Below are 20,579 nucleotides of genomic sequence, written 5' to 3' on the forward strand. Positions count from 1 at the left end.
GGTCTTGTGTCCATAGTGCTCACTGCGATAGTGACCTGCTGGCAACCAACATAGGTGTGTACATGGCAAATAAAATCTTGCAAACCATACTGATTTTTCGTTAGGGTAATACTTTTAAGACTCAGTGCAAACATTGCACACTGTCAATTAAAGAACAAAAGCTTTATTCTAAAGGCCGTTTGCCTTTAAACACACATGTGGGAGAGTTTCTTTGCCGTACTGCTCAGACTTTGTAACCTGGGGGTTGATAATGTGGTTTGCTACACATGTAAAATTAGTGATAAAGGTCTGGGGGGGGGTTAGGTGGTTGGAATAGTAGGGTGGGAAGCTGCTTGTACAGGCCAATTTGTAGCCCTGCCCTATTCTAAAAGAGGTTTACTCAGGTGGCCAAAACCACAAGTTTCGAACAGCCTGTTTTTCCTTTCATTGTCCACACCACTAATCAGAGACAGTCCACCAATGAGGGAACCACCTTAGGTGGCACATCAGCCTCCAATAAGCACTTCCCCTGCTGGTACATTGCCAGAAAACTAGTCTCACCTCTTTTAGAAATGTTTTGGCCTTGTAGATAAAAAAAAGTATTGGAAAGAAATATGCACAGACCACTTCTCGAAAAGACATAGTGGAAAGGTAGGTGCACAAACGTCTCAACACAGCTATATTTTTTCCTATGTGTGTATTCAGGCCTATGTGCAAACAGGTTGGGGGCCTCTGCTGCACCTTAAAACTTTGCTTCTGCCTTCATCCCTCAATGAGATATCACATCCAACTCAAGTCTTTCTGGCATGTTTTCAAGCACATAAAACTGCCCTTAGCTGGAGGGTGGGGAGGAGAAGTGGTTCTCCAGTTTGCACATTTAGGATTACACGGCTTATTTGGGAGGTGCTTTTCCTTTGACTCTAGAACAGAGTTTCGCAAACTTTGGCCTCCAGCTGTTTTTGGACTGCAATTCCCATCACCCCTAGCCAGCAGAACCAGTACATTAAATGTATGGACCAGTAGAGGGCAGCACATGTACAGAAAATAAACCCTAGGGGCACTGTGCAATAAAATAATACAGTGGTACCTCGGTTTACAAACACAATTGGTTCCGGAAGTCTGTACTTAACCTGAAGCGTACTTAACCTGAAGCGAACTTTCCCATTGAAAGTAATGGAAAATGGATTAATCCGTTCCAGACAGGTCTGCAGAGTACTTAAACTGAAAGTACTCAAACCGAGGTGTACTTAAACCGAGGTATGACTGTACATGAAAGCATTGTGTTACGTGAACATGCCTGCTGCTTTAGCTGTGTTCATTTGACTCCTTGAAACCAATTGCCCAGCTTCCCAAGCTGATGTCCTTTTCCACTGCCTTGTAGTTAACAGCACCCAGTCCTTTCCTAGAACTTAGATAATGTACTCCCTCGGAACCTGTTTCCTCATTCTCCTCCACCACTTTCCAGCCTTTACCATTCCTTAACACCCCGCAGTTCAACTTGTTTCCTATTTTGACTTCACCCAACCAGATACATTCTAGGTATTTTGGGCTACGACTCCCATCAGTCCTAGGTACCGTAGCCAATGGTCAGGAATGGTGGGAATTAAAAACTCCAAAACTGGAGAGCACTATAATAATACTAATAATAATAATAATGATAATAATTTATTATTTATACCCCGCCCATCTGTCTGGGTTTCCCCAGTCACTCTGGGTGGCTTCCAACAGAAAAATAAAACACCGTGATCTATTAAACATTAAAAGCCTCCCTAAACAGGGCTGCCTTCAGATGTCTTCTAAAAGTCTGGTAGTTGTTTTTCTCTTTGACATCTGATGGGAGGGCGTTCCACAGGGCGGGCGCCTCTACTGAGAAGGCCCTCTGCCTAGTTCCCTGCAACTTGGCGTCTCGCAACGAGGGAACCACCAGAAGGCCCTCGGTGCTGGACCTCAGGGTCCGGGCAGAACGATGGAGGTGGAGATGCTCCTTCAGGTATACTGGACCGAGGCCATTTAGGGCTTTAAAGGTCAGCACCAACACTTTGAACTGTGCTCGGAAACGTACTGGGAGGGGAAGGCCATGACTCTGGACCTGTGAGTGTCCTGACCATAAATGATTGTCATGCTCACTCTAGATCAGGCATCCCCATACTGCGGCCCTCCAGATGTTTTGGCCTACAACTCCCATGATCCCTAGCTAAGAGAACCAGTGGTCAGGAATTATGGGAATTGTAGTCCAAAACATCTGGAGGGCTGAAGTTTAGGGATGCCTGCTCTAGATCTTCTTGCTTAGCCTCCTTGACTTTTCATTTCAGGGAATGTGCTGCTTTGGCAGGCATAGGCAAACTAGCCCTGCAGATGTTTGGGGCTACAATTCCCATCATCCCTAGCTAACAGGACCAGTGGTCAGGGATGATGGGAATTGTAGTCCCAAACATCTGGAGGGCCAGAGTTTGCCTATGCTTGTGCTATGGGAACTAATAAGGCAGTGATGAGCGACCTGTTGTCATCCTGGTACTGCTGGACCCCCAACTCCCATCAACCCCAACCAGCATGGGATGGTGGGAATTGCAGTTCACCCATGTATCCAGCGCCACGTTCCCCACACTTGTTCTAAGGCAGCAGTCTCCCCTACTCCCCAACAACATGACCAGAGGAGTTTGGAATCTCCCATGCAACATCCTCTGCCAGTAATGTTCGAATGAGGCCTTGGAGCAATGGTGATCGGACTCTTTTCTCTCCACCCCACCCCACGGACCACTTGAAAATTGCTGAGGGTCTTTGCGGACCACCTAGTGATTTTTCTGTCCTAGTCATTGCTGGATGGTTTGTATTTTATTGTTACAATTCCATAGCATCCAATATGAAATGCAATATAAGAAATAAAAGAAGCAATACAGTTACAGTTTAGTAGGAGTATTTAAGGTGATGGATATTCCCTCTCAAGCCACAAATCCAATGACACACTACAGACCAGGTGAATGAAGCTCGTGAGCCATGTTTTGGGAACCCCTGTCTAGAGATTAAACCCACACCTCTCAGCATGCGTGCATGGTGTATCGGGTGTGTGAGAGTGAAATAATGGCTTTAAGGTCTCCAGTTTGAGCAACTTTGGAGATGATAAAGAGGCACAAGATTAGAGGAGTCACACATGGAAAAGCCCCAGAGTTCATCCACCCTGCAAAGAAACCTGACACGTACATTCCATTTCCCAGCAGTCAAAGTTTCCTTCCTAGCCCATGGCTTTTTCCTCTTCCATCAGAAGTCACGTATGTGACAGAAGGCCAGTGCTCCATCTTGTTCACCTGTGGCTTGCACAATCAGAGCACACATTTCCAGCTCCCTTTTCGAAACCCCTGACCTGAATGCATTGTAATATATTTTAAGCCAACGCTGAGGGTTCAGATCGCAGCACTGGACTGTGGGGAAAGATACATGATTGATCCAAAGGGTCACCTACTAACCAAATAAAACATTTCATTGTACTGTGAAGTTGTTCCTGGTGCTAAGAGAAAAACAACTGCTTTAACATGCAATGGGGTGTTAGGCGGAGGGGTAGTACCTCTGGTGGGGGACACGTCATTTTCCTTCTGGGGTAGTTTGTCCACCTTTGGTCCCCACCCTGCACTCAGCTCTCACCTGTGGCTCCTAGAAGCTGCCAGCATGCAACAGCAGCCACACCCCAGAAATTGCTTCGACTGGCTGGCTAAACCAGGTGAGGGTAGCTGATAGGTCTCAAACCCGTGGCGAGTTAGGGACTTCACCTGCATGTGAAGGCAGGCTCTGGTGGATTGAGTGGACAAGACCAATACAGTAGTGCGTCCAACAGTCAAGAAGGCGGTTTCTGCATGTGCTGTAGAGGGAAGTGAGGGGCACATGGGACTCGTCAACCTGGGAAGATAGCCCACCTAGGAGAAGGAAATTTATGATCCGAAACCAGTGCTGTACCTACAGGGGGACTGGCTATATATATATATATATATTTGCCTCGGACAGAGCCTCCGCAGGGTCACCATTAAGGCTCCCAGCCTGTGTGTGCATGTAAACAAATGAGCACGTTTGTGTGTGTGTGCCAAACTGGGTCTTTGACCCGGGTGAAATCAATCCTAGTTTCAACCCTGCTAAACCTCCGCTGCCTTGTGGGATATCTTTGGAAGAAGAAAAGGCTAAGGAGTAAACCCTACGCGAATCTGGAGTGGAGTCCCTAAGACAGTTGTTATGGTGCTTTGTTCTCTTCCTTCTGGCAACTCCTGCAGCCAAGCTGGTGCCAAAAGTCTTCTGCTTTCCTTTGGACCACATCAGCGAGGTCAAGAGGGGGGTGGGTCTTGTCATCTGGGTAACCCAGAACCTCCATAACCCCTGCCCAGGTTTGTGTCCCAGGGACATGAGCGGTACTGTGGTCTAAACAGGTCTAATCTTGGCCTTGAAGCGAGATTAACACCACACCCCATAGTCCTTTGACTGGACTAAACTGTCCGGGGGTCCTTTACCTTTTTTTAACCCAGGGAGGTCACTTTGGTGCTGTTAATGCAACCGTTTGTCTTCACCCCTGGAGGCACACTCCATTGTCTCTCCAGGCAGAGGGATAACAACCGCCACCATGGTATCATTGTGTGTGTTCATCCCCATGTTCCACCTGGGTTAAGGGATGTCACTAATCCAATAATTGTGCAGCTTCCTGGGTTTCTGGAGACACTTTCCAGGAAAGTACACCTTCCTGCTAGTGTTTTCCCCACCTCCATAGTCTTGCTCCATAGACTTCCTTGCTGCAATATGACGCTTGTGGGTTAATGCTCCCAGGTCACCTAGTTTCATTCAGGTCTGTTCCTTACACTGAGTCGCACATTACAGCAAGGCAGCCTTCCTGGGCGCAGGAGAGACAGAAAGGAAAAGAGGACAGGAAGGCTCATGGATTTAATATGGAATACTTTTTCTACAGTGGAAAGAACACTCTTCAAAGAAACATCTCTGCCAAAGGAGGTAAGAAAGCTACGGTTGGAGAAGGAAAGGAAGCACAGGTGATTTTGGAAGAAGTATTAAATCTTTGTTGTGAGTTCTGGCTAGAGGTCCTTTTGGGCTTACATGGGTCATCTTGGACATTTTCCAGGGACTGGGCAAAAGCATTTCAATCTAGTGACAAGCACATCCTTTGCAGGCAGACAACTGCCCAGATTTAATCCCTGGCTCAGACAACTGGAAAGATCAGGCAACAGGTAGAGAATGTAGCTTGAGTCTGGATCTAACATGCAGCAGAATGAGGTGGTAGACTCCCAGTGCAGGGTAGAATGAACAATTCCAATGCAGTTGCGGATCAAATTTATGAATGCTGTAAAAGATAAAACAGAGTAGAGACAGCAAGGAGAGCAAATGGTTTCTCCCAAATGGCAAGTTTCCTGCTTCTAGTTCAGGCATCCCCAAACTTCGGCCCTCCAGATGTTTTGGACTACAATTCCCATCATCCCTGACTACTGGTCCTGTTAGCTAGGGATCATGGGAGTTGTAGGCCAAAACATCTGGAGGGCCGCAGTTTGGGGATGCCTGTTCTAGTTGTTCTTACTCAAGGGACCATTAAAAATGGTCTCTTCCCTTGCAGTTCGATTTGTACAGTCCATTCTGCCATCTCATAATGTTAAATATCCAACCTGGGCTGCTGTGAGATTCTGCCGGTCGGAGCAATCCAGCAGTCTGTCTCTTCATAAGGCAGCTTCATGTTACCCAGTTGCTATTGTCTAGGGGTGCTTTCAGACTGTCGCAGGGTTATTTAGGGTAGGATCGGGCCTTTTGCAATAAGGAACATCGTGACTCATAGTTAGAAACTGTGGCACCAAGCAGCTTTCTGACCTTTATTTGCCCCTTGTTCACACATACATACAAATACACACGAAGTAGTAGGCTTGCCGGCTGTTCTCCCACCAAACCCCTTGTTCGCTTCTGTGTGGTGGGTCATGGGAAGTTGCCTTAACACCCTTGTACTTCAGCTGTCTGCAGGCTTCTGGGCTGGCAATGTGGGGAGGCCGGTCCCCATCCCTCAAGGGAGGACGGATTAGTCTCGAGGGCTTCTAGTTGCTGATCCCTCTTTGGAAGCATTCCTTCTGAGGCTGAGTTATCATGATTGGCAACTGAGAGGGTGTGTTTGTGTGCGCGCTTGGGACTTCCTCTTGTATGTATTCTCTTACTGTCATAACCTGGAAACAAACTAGCCGATTGTCCTGTCCGACCTTCCTCATTGTTCAGCTGTATTTTTAGTAACTCTTGTCAGGCAGGGCAAACCGGGAGAACAGGTGGAGTCTTCATTCTGTGCCAACGCATCTGATGCGTCGTGGATTGCAATGCCTCTTGTTGCAAACTTTGCATGAGAAATGCTCCTGTAATTTCCATGTTCCAGTGGTTGACTTGCAAATACAGCCGTAATCATTTTATCCGCTGTCAGCATGTGGTGCTTTGAACAGTTGTTTTATCCTATTTTTTTAAAATAAAATATTGTTTTGTATTTTTATGTCTCGTGAGCTGCTTCATGAGGGTTTTATGCCATGAAGGTAAAGGTAAAGGTAAAGGGACCCCTGACCATTAGGTCCAGTCGTGACCGACTCTGGGGTTGCGCGCTCATCTCGCATTATTGGCTGAGGGAGCCGGCGTATAGCTTCCTGGTCATGTGGCCAGCATGACAAAGCCGCTTCTGGCAAACCAGAGCAGCACATGGAAACGCTGTTTACCTTCCCGCTGTAGCGGTTCCTATTTATCTACTTGCATTTTGACGTGCTTTCGAACTGCTAGGTTGGCAGGAGCTGGGACCAAGCAACGGGAGCTCACCCCGTCACAGGGATTCGAACCGCCGACCTTCTGATCAGCAAGCCCTAGGCTCAGTGGTTTAACCACAGCGCCACCTGGGTCCCATTTATGCCATGAAAGGCAGCCTTAAAAATACTTCTATCTGTTCTATCCGTCACTACCTTTTCTCAGACAGAACTTCACCATCGCAAAGTTTTCAGCTTTTACTTAAAAAGGAAAAAAAATGGGTTTGTTTTTTTTTAAATCTGGGCACTTTACTTCCTACAAATACAGGTCTTCATCCTGCAGTGTTAAACTATGGAACTCACTTCCACAGGAGACAGTGAACTCTTCTCGTGCTCTTAAATGAAGAACGCTCCCCCCTCCCTCAGTTATTAAATAATTTTGTTAAGTAAACCTAGTATGGTGGTTATGTAGCAGTTAAGAGTCTCAAACCACGACCAGGGAGCCCTGGATTCAAATCTCCACTCAGCCACGGCATTCACTGGCAGACCTTTGCCGCTCATCTCACAGGCCAGCCTACCTCGCAGGGTTATTGTGAGGGTAACATGTAGAGGAGAACTATGTGTGCTACTTTATGCTTGGAGGAAAGGTGGGTGGGATAAAAAAAAAATACACTAAATATGATTGACAAAGAGGAAAAATCAGCAGGGGCAGCTTTTCTGAGCCTTGCCTGAGAAGCTAGACTGGCTCAAATTGTGTTTCTTCCAGAATGTTAAAGGGGGTGGGGTGGAATCACATCCCTTTTGCATTTGGCCACCTGGCTAGCAAGGTTGGAGTGGGTTTTTTAAAAGACCTTTTCTCTTTTTATCCTGGGATAAGCAATTGTGAAAATCATAGGCTTCTGGTTTCTCTTAACTGCATATCCTTGCCAGAAACCATTCTTCCTTCAGAGCACAGCACCTCTTCTTCCCAGGATCTACTGCATCTGAAAGTGTTTTGTGTGTAACAAGCAACTTGAAAACTGGAGTTAATTAGCGCCTGCAAATGTTCCCCGATTTTGCCAACACTCCAGCTGATCCTCCCAACACACCTCTGCTCCTAAATGAAGATTCTGTTGCCACCTTTTTGTCTGACGGGGCTCCTCTATCTGTGCAGCACACGAAAATTCAAACGATGCAGCTTTTTCCTGGGCAACAGTCAGCGAGAGCTCCACCTGTTGAATGTTTGCCACCTATCAATCAGAACCACACCAGAAAGACCACAATCCTAAATCTATATAATCCAAATCTGCTTTCTTGGAAGTAAAGCCCACTGAAATCAATGGGGGTTGACATCCGAATAAACATGGTAAAGATTTCCCAGAGGGGAAGCCTGCTAGCCTGTTGCAGCAAAACAAGAAACTTCTGCAATACGTTAAAAGACGAACAAATTATGCTATAAACTTGTATGGACTATAGTCCACGTCATCAGACTTATATAGTATTGCTCTGAGTTATAAATAGGCACAATAATATATATTTATTGGGACCTCTTGCTGCAAATTTGTTAAAGTTACCGGGAAGTATAGTTCTGCGAGGTGTGAACTACAATTCCCAAGGTTCTTGGGGTGGGTGTTTTAAATGTATAGTGAGTATGCAGCTTTATTTGGGAGCTCTTTAACCCGACTCGTGAAAATTGAGATCATGTACACGATTGCTGGGACCCAGCCTCTCCCTTCCCCCTAATTAAAATACTGTATCGTGTTTTAATTGTAACCTGCCATGGGACCTTCAGATGAAGGCTGGGCAAAATAAAATACAGTAATAACTATAATTATTATTAATACCCCATTAAATTCAGTCACTTTTGAGTAGCCACATATAAAAGGATGACACTGTCCCTGCTCTGGGGTAGTCCTCAATTACCCCTCCCCCAAGTCAAGGGAAAGCCTCAAACTCCATTTTTTTTTTTTTACAATTTGTGCAGAAAAGAGGAAATTTGAGCATACATTTTTAGCCCTCTATGAGAATCTACACACACACACACACACACACACACAGAGAGAGAGAGAGAGAGAGAGAGAGAGAGAGAGAGAGAGAGAGAGAGAGAGAGAGAGAGAGAGAGAGAGAGAGAGAGAGAGAGAGAGAGAGATATGTTTGGATATTTTATTTTTCATTTTTTCAACAGTGTTGTTTGCATTTAAAACATTTCCAACTTTTTACACAACTGGGATTACTTGAATCCCCGGACTTCCCCCCACCCCACCCCACCCCACCCCAACCACCGTTTCCAAAATTACCTGTTCTTTCTACTGCATCTAATTCCATTTTTCAAATTCATTTTATTATATCCGCTTTTAACATTAACCTTATTACATTATAAGTGTTAAAGCAATCCTGCTGACGCCTTTAAATCTTCTCAGCGATCCTTAAGGTGTTCTACGAATTTCCCCCACCTTCTACACAACTTTTAAAGGCGTTTTGCTAGCGGACAGCAACTGCATCTCAGGGGCCTACCCTTCCCCCTTTGTCCAATTCAGAGGGAAAGAATGGGTTCCCCCCTTTTTTGCGCTAGCACCGGCTTTAAGACCCAGGAGAAAAGAGAAGCAGGGAAGGGAGGGTGGGGAGAAAAGGCACGGAGAATTGAGGAACTTGCGTGGAGCAGCTCGGCCGGGCAGTAGAAGCGGCAGCGGCAGCGGCAGCAACGACAGAAGCCTGGGCACTTTTTGCGCACCTGGCAGGAGGTGGGGATCTAACCTGTTGCAGCCGCTCCGGCAGCCACCATGCGGGAGACTCTTTTCAAGGACAACTTCTGGGTGAGAGGGGAGAAAGCGTGGGAGCGTGTCCGGTCTCTGGACGGAAAAGTTAGACCCCCCTTTTTAAGGCTTAGTTATAAAGGGTTGGGGAGAGGGGGCGTTTGGATACCTGCAGCCAAGCTGCACAGATGCAATGCAGACCCTGCGCCTCTAAGGGCGAATCTCTCCAGGTGCGCGCGTCCTCCTGGCGATGCAGCTGTTTTTGTGTGTGTGCGCGGGGGGGGGGGGAGTGGAGGAGGGGAAGCACAGCTGGCGCAATTGCTCCCTTTGGGCAGCTCTTAAAGGCACAAGGGCTGTTTGGGGGACTCAAAAGGGGAGGCGAGGCCCCACAGGCTGGTTTGAGCCCTGTGTGGCGCCTCGAGGGAAGAGTCCTATCTCAGCTGGAAGGTTGTAAGCTATTTATCATGGCTTAAAAGTTTTTTGTGCAGGTGAGAGCTAAGGAAATGGACCTTGGTCCCAGAAATGTGTGCCACAGCGCATCTGTGCTGAGCTTTAAGGTGTTGCATAGATATGTCAAGTCACAGAATTGGAAGGGACCCTGAGGGTCGTCTAGTCCAACCCCCTGCATTGCGTGAATTTGCCCCCTGCAAGGATCAAACCTGCAGCCTTGGCATTATTGGCAGCAGGCTAACCCATGGGTTGGTTGTATGTTTGAGCTGTTTCTGGCTGCTGCTGGTCCCTCCCTGTCCTCAGGTCCTCTGTTGTCCTTCTGAGTCTCTTCCTTTTTCTGTCTGCCTCTTCCTGCTCATTCTCCAGGCTCTCAACAGAGAGGTGTGCCGGCCAGTGGCCCATCCATTCCAGCATCCTGTTCTCACAGTGGCCGGCCAGATTCCTGTGGGAAGCTTAGCCTGCAGTGCAATAGCATTCACAATTCCTGGCAATTGATACTGAGAGGCATTAATGCCTCTGGAGCAAGAGGCGGAACTTAGCCATTTTTAGCCTTCTCCTCCATGAATTTGCCTAACCCTTTAAAGCCATCCACTGTTGGTGGCCATTGTTGCCTTCTGAGGGATTGAATTCCATGGTTTATTCCTCTGGTCCTCTGGTCTGCCCTTGATCTTCCGACATTCAACTTCTTTGGATGTCTATGAATTCCAGTGTTATGCCAGAGGGAGGAAAGCTTTTCTCCAGCCACGTTCTCCTCTCTGTTGCATGACACCATTCCCAAGTTCTAAAATTACATAGAGTGAAAAAAACGTATCTCCTTTCTTCACACCATTCATAATTTAATAGACGCCTCTCGTGTCTCCCCTGCCTTTTGCTCAGCTTTTTAAAAACTACCAAGTCCCAGATGTTGTCATCCTTCCTCAGACGAGTTGCTCCAGTCCTTCTTGATCATTTCGGTTCATCTTCCCTGACCACTGGTCCTGTTAGCTAGGGATCATTGGAGTTGTAGGCCAAAACATCTGGAGGGCCGCAGTTTGGGGATGCCTGGTCATGAGCATGTGCAGAGTGCTTCCCTTACACCGTTGAGTTGTCTAGAGATAGGCCAAAAGTTTCTGTAACTTTTGTAATGGAGAGCCTCTCAGGCCACGCAAGCTGGAATAGCGGTATATATCTTTTTTAAAAAAATTAGCCATTGCCAACCTCCTCCTCTGACTTGCAACTTATTTGATAAACACATTTATGGAATGCACTAAATTTATGCAGTTGATACTGGCATTTTCCTTCTAGCTATCCTAATAGGAACAATTCTGTTCCATTTGCTTTAGAATCTTATTTCTCTCCCACTCTCTAAGCTAGTGTACCATAGTGGCAAACAGTCCAATCCCAGATACGGCCTTTTGGTTGATCCTAAGTTATTGTCTAAGTGTGGATTTTGGAGGGGTTTCTCTCTCTCTCTCTCTCTCTCTCTCTCTCTCTCTCTCTCTCTCTCTCTTTCTCTCTCTAACTGATCAACCACTTTGAGAATCATAGCTCTGTGAGGGGAACGGGGTGGCCCAAACAAACCACAGTTTCCAAGAATTTTTTTTTGGGGGGGGGGGGAATCATGATCATTTAAAGTGGGATGATACCACTATAAATGTACAATGCAAGTGTTGCCTCAATGGTTACAAAGCCAGGAATGCAGAAAAGGATACAGACCAGAGGAACAGCGAAAGGTGAAGGACGCAGCAATTGGACATAAACAAAAAAAATTGCTTGTACCATTTCAAATCCTGCATATTTACATAGTAGCAAAGACAGACAATGGACCTTGTCTCCCAGAGTTTAGGATCAGACAGCGGGAGAGAACCTCTTGAAGGCCAACCATCTGAACTCTCTGCTTAAACCAATCCCTCTTCCCAGGGATCTCTGGGAATTTTGCCTCTAGGAGGGGAACAGGGGAGTCTCCTTTCAACTTGCAGCACCCTTTACAAACTACAGTCCCCAGGATTCTCTGGAAGAAGCAGCAACTGGTAAAACTGGCCAGAAACGTCAGGGGGCAGCTGCCAAGTGTGGATCTTTGGGGTACACGCTCTGCATATCCTCAAGTGCTTTGAGGGGGCTTACATTTCACTTTCTACTGTTGTGACCTTCATTGTCCTGTGCCCACGTCACGTCAAGTGTGAAGCAATTCTCAGAAAAGGACCAACTGGAGAGATGGTCAGCTGGAGCCTGCCCTACTTGACTCTCGCTCCGCCCCCCCAGTCGGCAGCCGATTGGGTAGCCGGGGAGGGGGCAGGGCGACGGTCAGCAAGCAAAGGGGGTGTCACCCAGGCAGAGGTCACAAACACCGCCCACTGCTTCGATGAGTGAGCTGTCATTCTCCCAGCCCTACTCGAAGATGCCTGATATTGAACAGATGCTCTACCACTGGAGAGCCAGTGTGGTGTAGTGGTTAAGAGCGGTAGACTCGTAATCTGGGGAACCGGGTTCGCGTCTCCGCTCCTCCGCATGCAGCTGCTGGGTGACCTTGGGCTAGTCACACTTCTTTGAAGTCTCTCAGCCTCACTCATCTCACAGAGTTTTTGTTGTGTGGGAGGAAAGGAAAGGAGAATGTTAGCCGCTTTGAGACTCCTTCGGGTAGTGATAAAGCGGGGTATCAAATATTCTTCTACCACTGAGCTACGCCCTATCATTTTTGATCTGCATGGAGTATTTAAGCAGCTTCTCCTAATCTCCTAGTCCAGCCTTTGCTAACATGGCACCCTCCAGAACTACAACTCCCAGCAGCCCAGATCACACCCTCTAAATTCTAAATATGCCCAATGAACCCCAAAGGCTTGGGGACACCCCCTCTGCTCTATTGCATACCCCCTCCTTGCTGCCCCTGCTCCCCAGAGCTCCCCTTCTCCTGATGTCAGCCCTCTCTTTCCTTGCAATCAGCTCAGTCGGTGGAGCATGGGACTCTTCATCTCAGGGTCATGAGTTCAAGTCCCACATTGGGCAAAAGATTCCCACATAGCCGGGGGTTGGACTAGATGACTCTCAGGGTCCCTCCCAACTTTACGATTTTATGATTTCAGCGCCACACAAAGAGGGTGCCTCTCTTCGCAACCGCTCCCATCTTCGCCTCATTTTCACCTCTTTCCATTTCCTCCTGTCGCTTTGTCTTTTCAGGCTGCAAACCCGTGGGAAGAATTTGTACCTTTAGCATGCACTTAGCGTACAGCACCTACTGACTGAGGCGGGTTAAAAATAACAAACGCTATGGCACTTGTGCTAATAGCAGGTGCAGGTGGTGATGGCTGACAGAAATGGAGGCAGATATTGACATGCTTGGCGTGAGAGAGAGAGAGAGGAGGAAACCGTGGTTTGCAAAAAATATAAAGGATGTATTTAGGAAGGAAAAAGAAACCCCACGTTTCAGATTGAGGAGAGGGGCAGTGCCCTTCTTGTTGAGGGGGGGGCAGATACAGTGCACCATTATATTAGGAAGTGCCTTGTGAGGTTTTGGGGGAACGCAAGTGTCTCATCGCTTGAAGATGGAACTAGAGGACACCTCAGCAAATGCATAATTGCAACCACGCATCTGTTGAGAGCAGGGCTGGCCTAGGACCTTTTGCCGTTTGAGGCAAACCAGAAAACAGCGCCCGCGACTCCCCCCATATGCCACAACTGTCCCGTTTTGAGCGAGACACCCCCAGTTGGCAGAAGCCACCCCAGCCTGTTTTGTTTTTATTTATTTGCACTTCCGATACAATTCCTTATCAAAGAGAGAGATAAACAGAAATGATGCAAGGAGCAAAAGAAATAGCAACTCCGAAACAGAAAAAATAGCAATGTTAGGATATCCAGAAAATAAACAGAAAACCAGAAAGCATTCCTCAGCTGACTTTCCCATCCTCTCCTTCCATGGTTCCTTTTGTCTCCTCTTTTTCTCACGTTTTCTTGGTTCGCCCCGTCTGTTGCAGCTACTGCAACCTGGGGAAACGGCACTCAAGGATTGCCCTGTCTTTCTGGATTTGCCGCCCCTCTGGGCTGTCCCCAGCCTGCTGCCCGAGGCGGCTGCCTCAGCCAGGCTAATGGGTGGACCGGCTCTGGTTGAGACAGAAGGTGCGTTTGAGCAGGGCAGAATCCATGGGTTTCATTGATAGATTGGTGACTACCTGCTGAGCAACTGTTTCCTGTCCTACTGCACTGCAGAGGTTTATTATCTCTGCATTGCCAAGTTTACAGCTTTATTGCCCATCATTGCTGCCTGCAAAGGGTCACTGTGCTTCTGTGAGTTCCAGCTGAATTCTCTCGGTCTGCCCTTTTACATTTGTTCATTCCTCCGAGCTTGTGGCTCACCATCTGCCCACCTGCCTGCCGGGTTTGTAAACAGTGTTCCTGCAACTGAGGACTGTGCCTTGGACCTGTGATGAAGGGGACAGCAGCCCACGAAGTTTTATGCTTTGATAAATGAGTTTAGTTTCTAATGCATGCTGTGGATGGGGATGTAGGGGGCCAGCAGCCGGCGATTGCCTTGCTGGCTCCTCTCGCTTTCTTCCCTTCACCCTTTTGAAATGGCATCTGTCACTTCCTTCTTCCTCGCCAACTTCTCCCTGTCCCTCTTTGCCTTGCAAAACGGGGCCTGTGAAAGTGCAACTGGAGGTTTGCTCTCTGAAAGTGGTACTTTGGGAAGCTGGACGCGCCGAGACGGTGGGCGAGTGGTTGCTCTTATTGATTATTATTGCAGCTGATTTATTAATTGGCTTTTGAACCACTCTCTTGAGGCGATTTGCACATAAAACAATTTGAAATGCCAAAACAACAGGTTAACATGTTGTTGTTTAGTCGTTTAGTCGTGTCCGACTCTTCATGACCCCATGGACCAGAGCACGCCAGGCACTCCTGTCTTCCACTGCCTCCCGCAGTTTGGTCAGACTCATGTTGGTAGCTTCGAGAACACTGTCCAACTATCTCATCCTCTGTCGTCCCCTTCTCCTAGTGACCTAAATCTTTCCCAACATCAGGGTCTTTTCCAAAGATTCTTCTCTTCTCATGAGGTGGCCAAAGTATTGGAGCCTCAGCTTCATGATCTGTCCTTCCAGTGAGCACTCAGGGCTGATTTCCTTAAGAATGGATAGGTTTGATCTTCTTGCAGTCCATGGGACTCTCAAGAGTCTCCTCCAGCACCATAATTCAAAAGCATCAATTCTTTGGCGATCCGCTTTCTTTATGGTCCAGCTCTCACTTCCATACATCACTACTGGGAAAACCATAGCTTTAACTATACGGACCTTTGTTGGCAAGGTGATGTCTCTGCTTTTTAAGATGTTGTCTAGTTTTTTTCATTGCTTTTCTCCCAAGAAGCAGGCGTCTTTTCATTTTGTGACTGCTGTCACCATCTGCAGTGATCAAGGAGCCCAAGAAAGTAAAATCTCTCACTGCCTCCATTTCTTCCCCTTCTATTTGCCAGGAGGAGATGGGACCAGTGGCCATGATCTTGGTTTTTTTGATGTTGAGCTTCAGACCATATTTTGCGCTCTCCTCTTTCACCCTCATTAAAAGGTTCTTTAATTCCTCCTCACTTTCTGCCATCAAGGTTGTGTCATCTGCATATCTGAGGTTAACATACCGGTATCTGTTACATTGACGGTCACTTCTCAGGTACAGAAGCAAGGGGGGTTTGTTGGACTACGACTCCCAACATCCCTGACCACTGGTCCTGCTAACTAGGGATGATGGGAGTTGTAGTCCCACAACAGCTGCAGACCCAAAGTTGAGAAAGGCTGCCTTAGGAACATAGAAAGAACATGACTCAGACGATTGTTTTTATGAGGAACGGCTTAGGGAACTGGGTATGTTTAGCCTAGAGAAGAGAAGGTTAAGGGGTGATATGATAGCCATGTTCAAATATATAAAAGGATGTCATATAGAGGAGGGAGAAAGGTTGTTTTCTGCTGCTCCAGAGAAGCGGACACGAAGCAATGGATTCAAGCTACAAGATAGAAGATTCCACCTAAACATTAGGAAGAACTTCCTGACAGTAAGAGCTGTTCGGCAGTGGAATTTGCTACCAAGGAGTGTGGTGGAGTCTCCTTCTTTGGAGGTCTTTAAGCAGAGGCTTGACAGCCATATGTCAAGAATGCTTTGATGGTGTTTCCTGCTTGGCAGGGGGTTGGACTGGATGGCCCTTGTGGTCTCTTCCAACTATATGATTCTATGATTCTATGATTGGTCCATCTCAGCTCTACCTGGAGACGGAGCGTTTTCTTCTGTATGCAAATCAAGATGTTCGGGACTGCTTCTCTCCCTAAGAACCAACCTGGACCCCAATATCATCTTCTGAAGCCCTTCTTTGTGTGCCTCCTCGGTGAGAGGTCCAGAGGGTGACAACACAAAAACAGACCTTTTTTTCGCAGTGGCTCCCCATTTGTGGAATGCTCTCCCTAGGGAGGTTCAGCTGCCACCCGCATTATACACCTTTAGGCGTTGGGCAAAACATTCCTCTTTAACCAGGCCTCTGGCTGATTCACATCCAATGCCCCTTTAAAATGTGTTGGGGGGGGGAATTACTGGGTTGCTCTTGTTTTTGTTTTTGTTTTTATTATGTATTTTGTGTTTTATGTTGTGAACCCCTGGGACCTGCGGGTATAGGACAGTATACAATTTTTTAAAATCATCATCATCAGCTGTTCCGTTTGGCATTCGGACTGACGCAGTCTGACCCCACGGTTACCCTCCCCTAAGGTTTTATTTTATAATGGTTTTATCTTATTCGTAGATTTTTAATTTAAAATTGAATTTTAACATTGTATTAATCTGTGTTTTAACTGAATTGTTTCTTTTATATTTGTGCTGATATTATTTGTTGTTAGCCGCCCTGAGCCCGGTCTTGACTGGGAAGGGCGGGGTATAAATTATTATTATTATTATTATTATTATTATTATTATTATTATTATCATCATTAATAATATCGTTTGAGTTACAGCCCTCCTTGGGGCAGAAAGAGAGCAGCTTTTGGACTGAGTCCACTTCTCAATGAAATGATTAGAGGACAAACAGGGTGCCTGGTCTGTATTAACAGAAGCTAGAGAAGGAAGTTAAGCAGGGCTGTGATAGAAAAGTCATTGGAAAGAAAAATGGAAGTAAGAAAACAGGATATGGGGTCAAGTCTGGATTGTTTAATGTGCTAATGTGAAGCTGCTCTGTGTGCAGGAAGTCAGGAAGAGAAGTGGGAAAGATGGCAATATGTGTAGAGCAGTGAAAACAAAACCCTGGCCCTGTGCTGCGCTTTCTGTTGCAGAATGGCATAGTTCAATGCAGGTGGGCAATTTATGCTGCAATCTGTGCCAACCCCAAATATTTTAAAATGGCATTTTAATAACGGCCAAGAAATGTAAGAAAATTAGTTTTAGAGAAAGGGCAAGTTGTCACCATTGCCAGTAAAGATGTATAGGATACAACAATATGATTTACTGAGCCAATAACAAAATGGGCAACCAAAATGGTCAAAGGCCTGGAAACGATGCCTGATGAGGAACGGCTTAGGGAGCTGGGTATGTTTAGCCTGGAGAAGAGAAGGTTAAGGGGTGATATGATAGCCATGTTCAAATATATGAAAGGATGTCATATGGAGGAGGGAGAAAGATTGTTTTCTGCTGCTCCAGAGAAGCGGACACGGAGCAATGGATTCAAACTTCAAGAAGATTCCACCTAAAAACATTAGGAAGAACTTCCTGACAGTAAGAGCTGTTCGGCAGTGGAATTTGCTACCAAGGAGTGTGGTGGAGTCTCCTTCTTTGGAGGTCTTTAAGCAGAGGCTTGACAGGCATATGCCAGGAATGCTTTGATGGTGTTTCCTGCTTGGCAGGGGGTTGGACTGGATGGCCCTTGTGGTCTCTTCCAACTCTATGATTCTATGATTCTATGGACCAAGAGGAAAAGGAAGTGAGGCCTGTAATTCCAAAGCAGGTTTTCTTAAACTTGGATCTCCAGCTGTTGGATCACAGCTCCCATCATCCCTAGCTAACAGGACCAGTGGTTGAGGATGATGGGATATGTAGTCCAACAACAGCTGAGGACTCAAGTTTGGGAAACACTGTTCCAAACAGTACCATGATTTGAATTGAAACAATTGCAAATTTTTTACTCCAAAGAAGATGATAAGGAATAACTCTGAACTGTACTAAATCCAGACACTCACATAGAGCTGTGATACTGGATGCTCCCGAGTCACCGTAAAGAATAAAATTAGATCAAACGGCAAAGAAGCAATCTCGAGCACTTTGGTTCCCAGACACTGTTAGCGAGGTTCCTCCCCTCTGAGAACAATGGTTTGTTAAGTTTGGAATGCCAATTACAGAATCCTAGGCCCACTTACTTGGGAAGGGGTCCCCCTGAATTTAGCAGGGCTTATCCCTGAACAGTCATGGAGATGGGTTGGAGCTCTGTGGTGGAGCATTTGTCTTGTGTGCAGAAGGTCCCAAGTTCAACCCCTGGCATCTCTAGGTGGGGACAGAACAGACCCCTGTCTGAAACCTTGGAGAGCTGCTGCCAGTCAGTGTAAAAAAAGAGGATAAAGGTAACGGACCCCTGGATGGTTTAGTCCAGTCAAAGGTGACTATGGGCTTGTGGTGCTCATCTTGCTTTCAGGCCAAGGGAGCCAGCGTTTGTCCACAGACAGCTTTCCAGGTCATGTGGCCAGCATGACTAAACCGCTTCTGGCGCAACGGAACACTGATGGGAACCAGAGTGCACGGAAATGCCATTTACCTTCCAGCCACAGCGGCACCTATTTATCTACTTGCACTGGCGTGCTTTCGAACCGCTAAATTGGCAGGAGCTGGGACAGAGCAATGGGAGCTCACCCCGTCACGAGGATTTGAACTGCTGACCTTCTGATTGGCAAGCCCAAGAGCAGGGGTTGGCAACCTAAGGCCCATGAGCCGGTAGCAGCCTGCAAGGCTTGCCTAACCGGCCCATGGCGACCCCTGCTGCCCCCCCCGCTCTTACCAGCGTGGCACAGCGCAGATGTGTGACAGAAATGACATGTGTGCACGGGCGCTCCTCCGACCCAGATGTGTGCCAGAAATAGCGTGTGTGCACGCATGCGGGATGGAGAAGCGCCTGTGTTCATGCACACATGCTATTTCCAGTGCACATCCGGGTCGGAGGAGCACTGGAAATAGCATGTGTGCATGCGCATGGGCGCTCCTCCGACCTGGAAGAGCACGTGTGCGCACAAACTCCGGCCCATCCTCCGATGGATGGAGCATGGACCGGCCCATCGACCGGTAAGCTTGCCAACCCCTGCCCAAGAGGCTCAGTGGTTTAGACCACAGCGCCCCCCACATCCCAGTCAGTGTAGACAGTACAGAGCTAAATGGACCATTGGTCTCATTCAGTAGAAGGCAGTTTCACAAGTTGCACAGCGCTGGCTCAGTGACAGGTGGCTGCTCCTCCTCTCTTGCGCTCGGCCTCCTCCTCCTGCTGCCTCTTCACTATCCTCAGCTCTGCACTTGGCCTACTCCATCCCTTGTTCGTTCACAGGCATCGACAGCCTCCATGGGCCGTATCCCATAGAGCACAACCTCTGGCGCATGGGCCGGATACGGCCCATGGAGGCTGTTTATCCGGCCCACGGGCCGCCCGTGAACCAAGCTGCCCACTTGGCAAGTCCCTCACGTGCTGCGGTAAACCAGCGCAGTGCGGCGTGGGGACTCGCCGAGTGGCGCCAGAAATTGCGTCTATGCAGCTGCAGAAGCGGTTTCTGGCGCTGCAGACATTTTTGGAAATGGGCAGCCAGCACCAGAAATCGCTTCTGTGCAGCCGCGGACATGCAGAAGCGATTTCTGGTGTTTGGGACATGGGCAGTGCAGCACCAGAAATCGCTTCTGCGTCTGTGTGGCCCATGTCCAGCCCGGAATCCTCCGGCCCGCGGGCAGAAAATGTTGCCGATGCCTGGTTCAGAACATTGGGCCCCCCAGCTCCTCCCCCCCAAAAAATATTGGGAATCAGGGGACCCCAGAAGAGATGGGCCCCTAGGAGTCGGCGCCCCTGAGTCTCGGTTGGTTCAGTGGGACTGTAGGCATAAGCAGGATTGTGCTGTATCTGGAATTTGGTTTCCATCTGCCTCCGGTCACTCTTTCTGTTGCACCAAGGACTCATCAGCGGCTGACTTGTCACCTTGAAACAGCCTGCCTACAGTTTCCACCGATATTCCTGCAAACAGCTCCTCTGGGGTTATTTCTGTTTATAGCTGTGCCACAGATGGTGACCTAGTTATGTTCCCCAGCCGAAACATTTGCACTGGCTTCTACGCCTATGGCTCTGGTGAGGACACCTTACAACGCTGATGCTGGGCTTTGTGGCACTTGGCTGCCATAGCCCCATCTCGGTGGAGGCTGTTTGAGCTTTTAAAATATCAGAGGCGCCTTTGTGATGCCAACATTTGGCAACCCCCCTGCCCCTTGCTTTCCGTTGTTCATTATGGTTGCAGTGCCCCCTGTGGCACCCTCTCGGCTTGGTGCCCAGTGTGGGGGACCCAGCTGCAGTCCCCAGTTTTTAAATAACACAAGACCAGAAAAGTGTGTGTTTCAGTCTCGAGACCGATTCACACCATCAAGTTCTCGGGTTGAACAGGTGCACAAATGTTTGTTGTGCCGTCAAACAGCCCAGTGCATTTACATTTCATCTTTGGATGTGTGTGGGTAGTTTGGGTAG

The 20,579-nt window shown here is 47.7% G+C and overlaps 1 protein-coding gene across 2 annotated transcripts in view; it reads left to right on the forward strand.

Annotated features, from left to right (window-relative positions):
• Nucleotides 1-4,579: 4,579 nt before the first annotated feature.
• PSTPIP2 (proline-serine-threonine phosphatase interacting protein 2) overlaps nt 4,580-20,579 on the forward strand; it is a 54,342-nt gene continuing 38,342 nt past the window's right edge. The window contains exon 1 of one of the 2 annotated variants that reach the window (XM_060280377.1): nt 4,580-4,956. In XM_060280377.1, the coding sequence (XP_060136360.1) occupies nt 4,885-4,956 (72 nt within the window). In that variant the 5' untranslated portion in view covers nt 4,580-4,884. Of the gene's footprint in view, nt 4,957-9,329; nt 9,503-20,579 lie in introns of those variants that run through there. The other variant, XM_060280378.1, reaches the window with a different exon arrangement.

This window comes from Zootoca vivipara, chromosome 11 (assembly GCF_963506605.1).
Source record: "Zootoca vivipara chromosome 11, rZooViv1.1, whole genome shotgun sequence".
NCBI classification, from domain to species: Eukaryota; Metazoa; Chordata; class Lepidosauria; order Squamata; family Lacertidae; genus Zootoca; species Zootoca vivipara.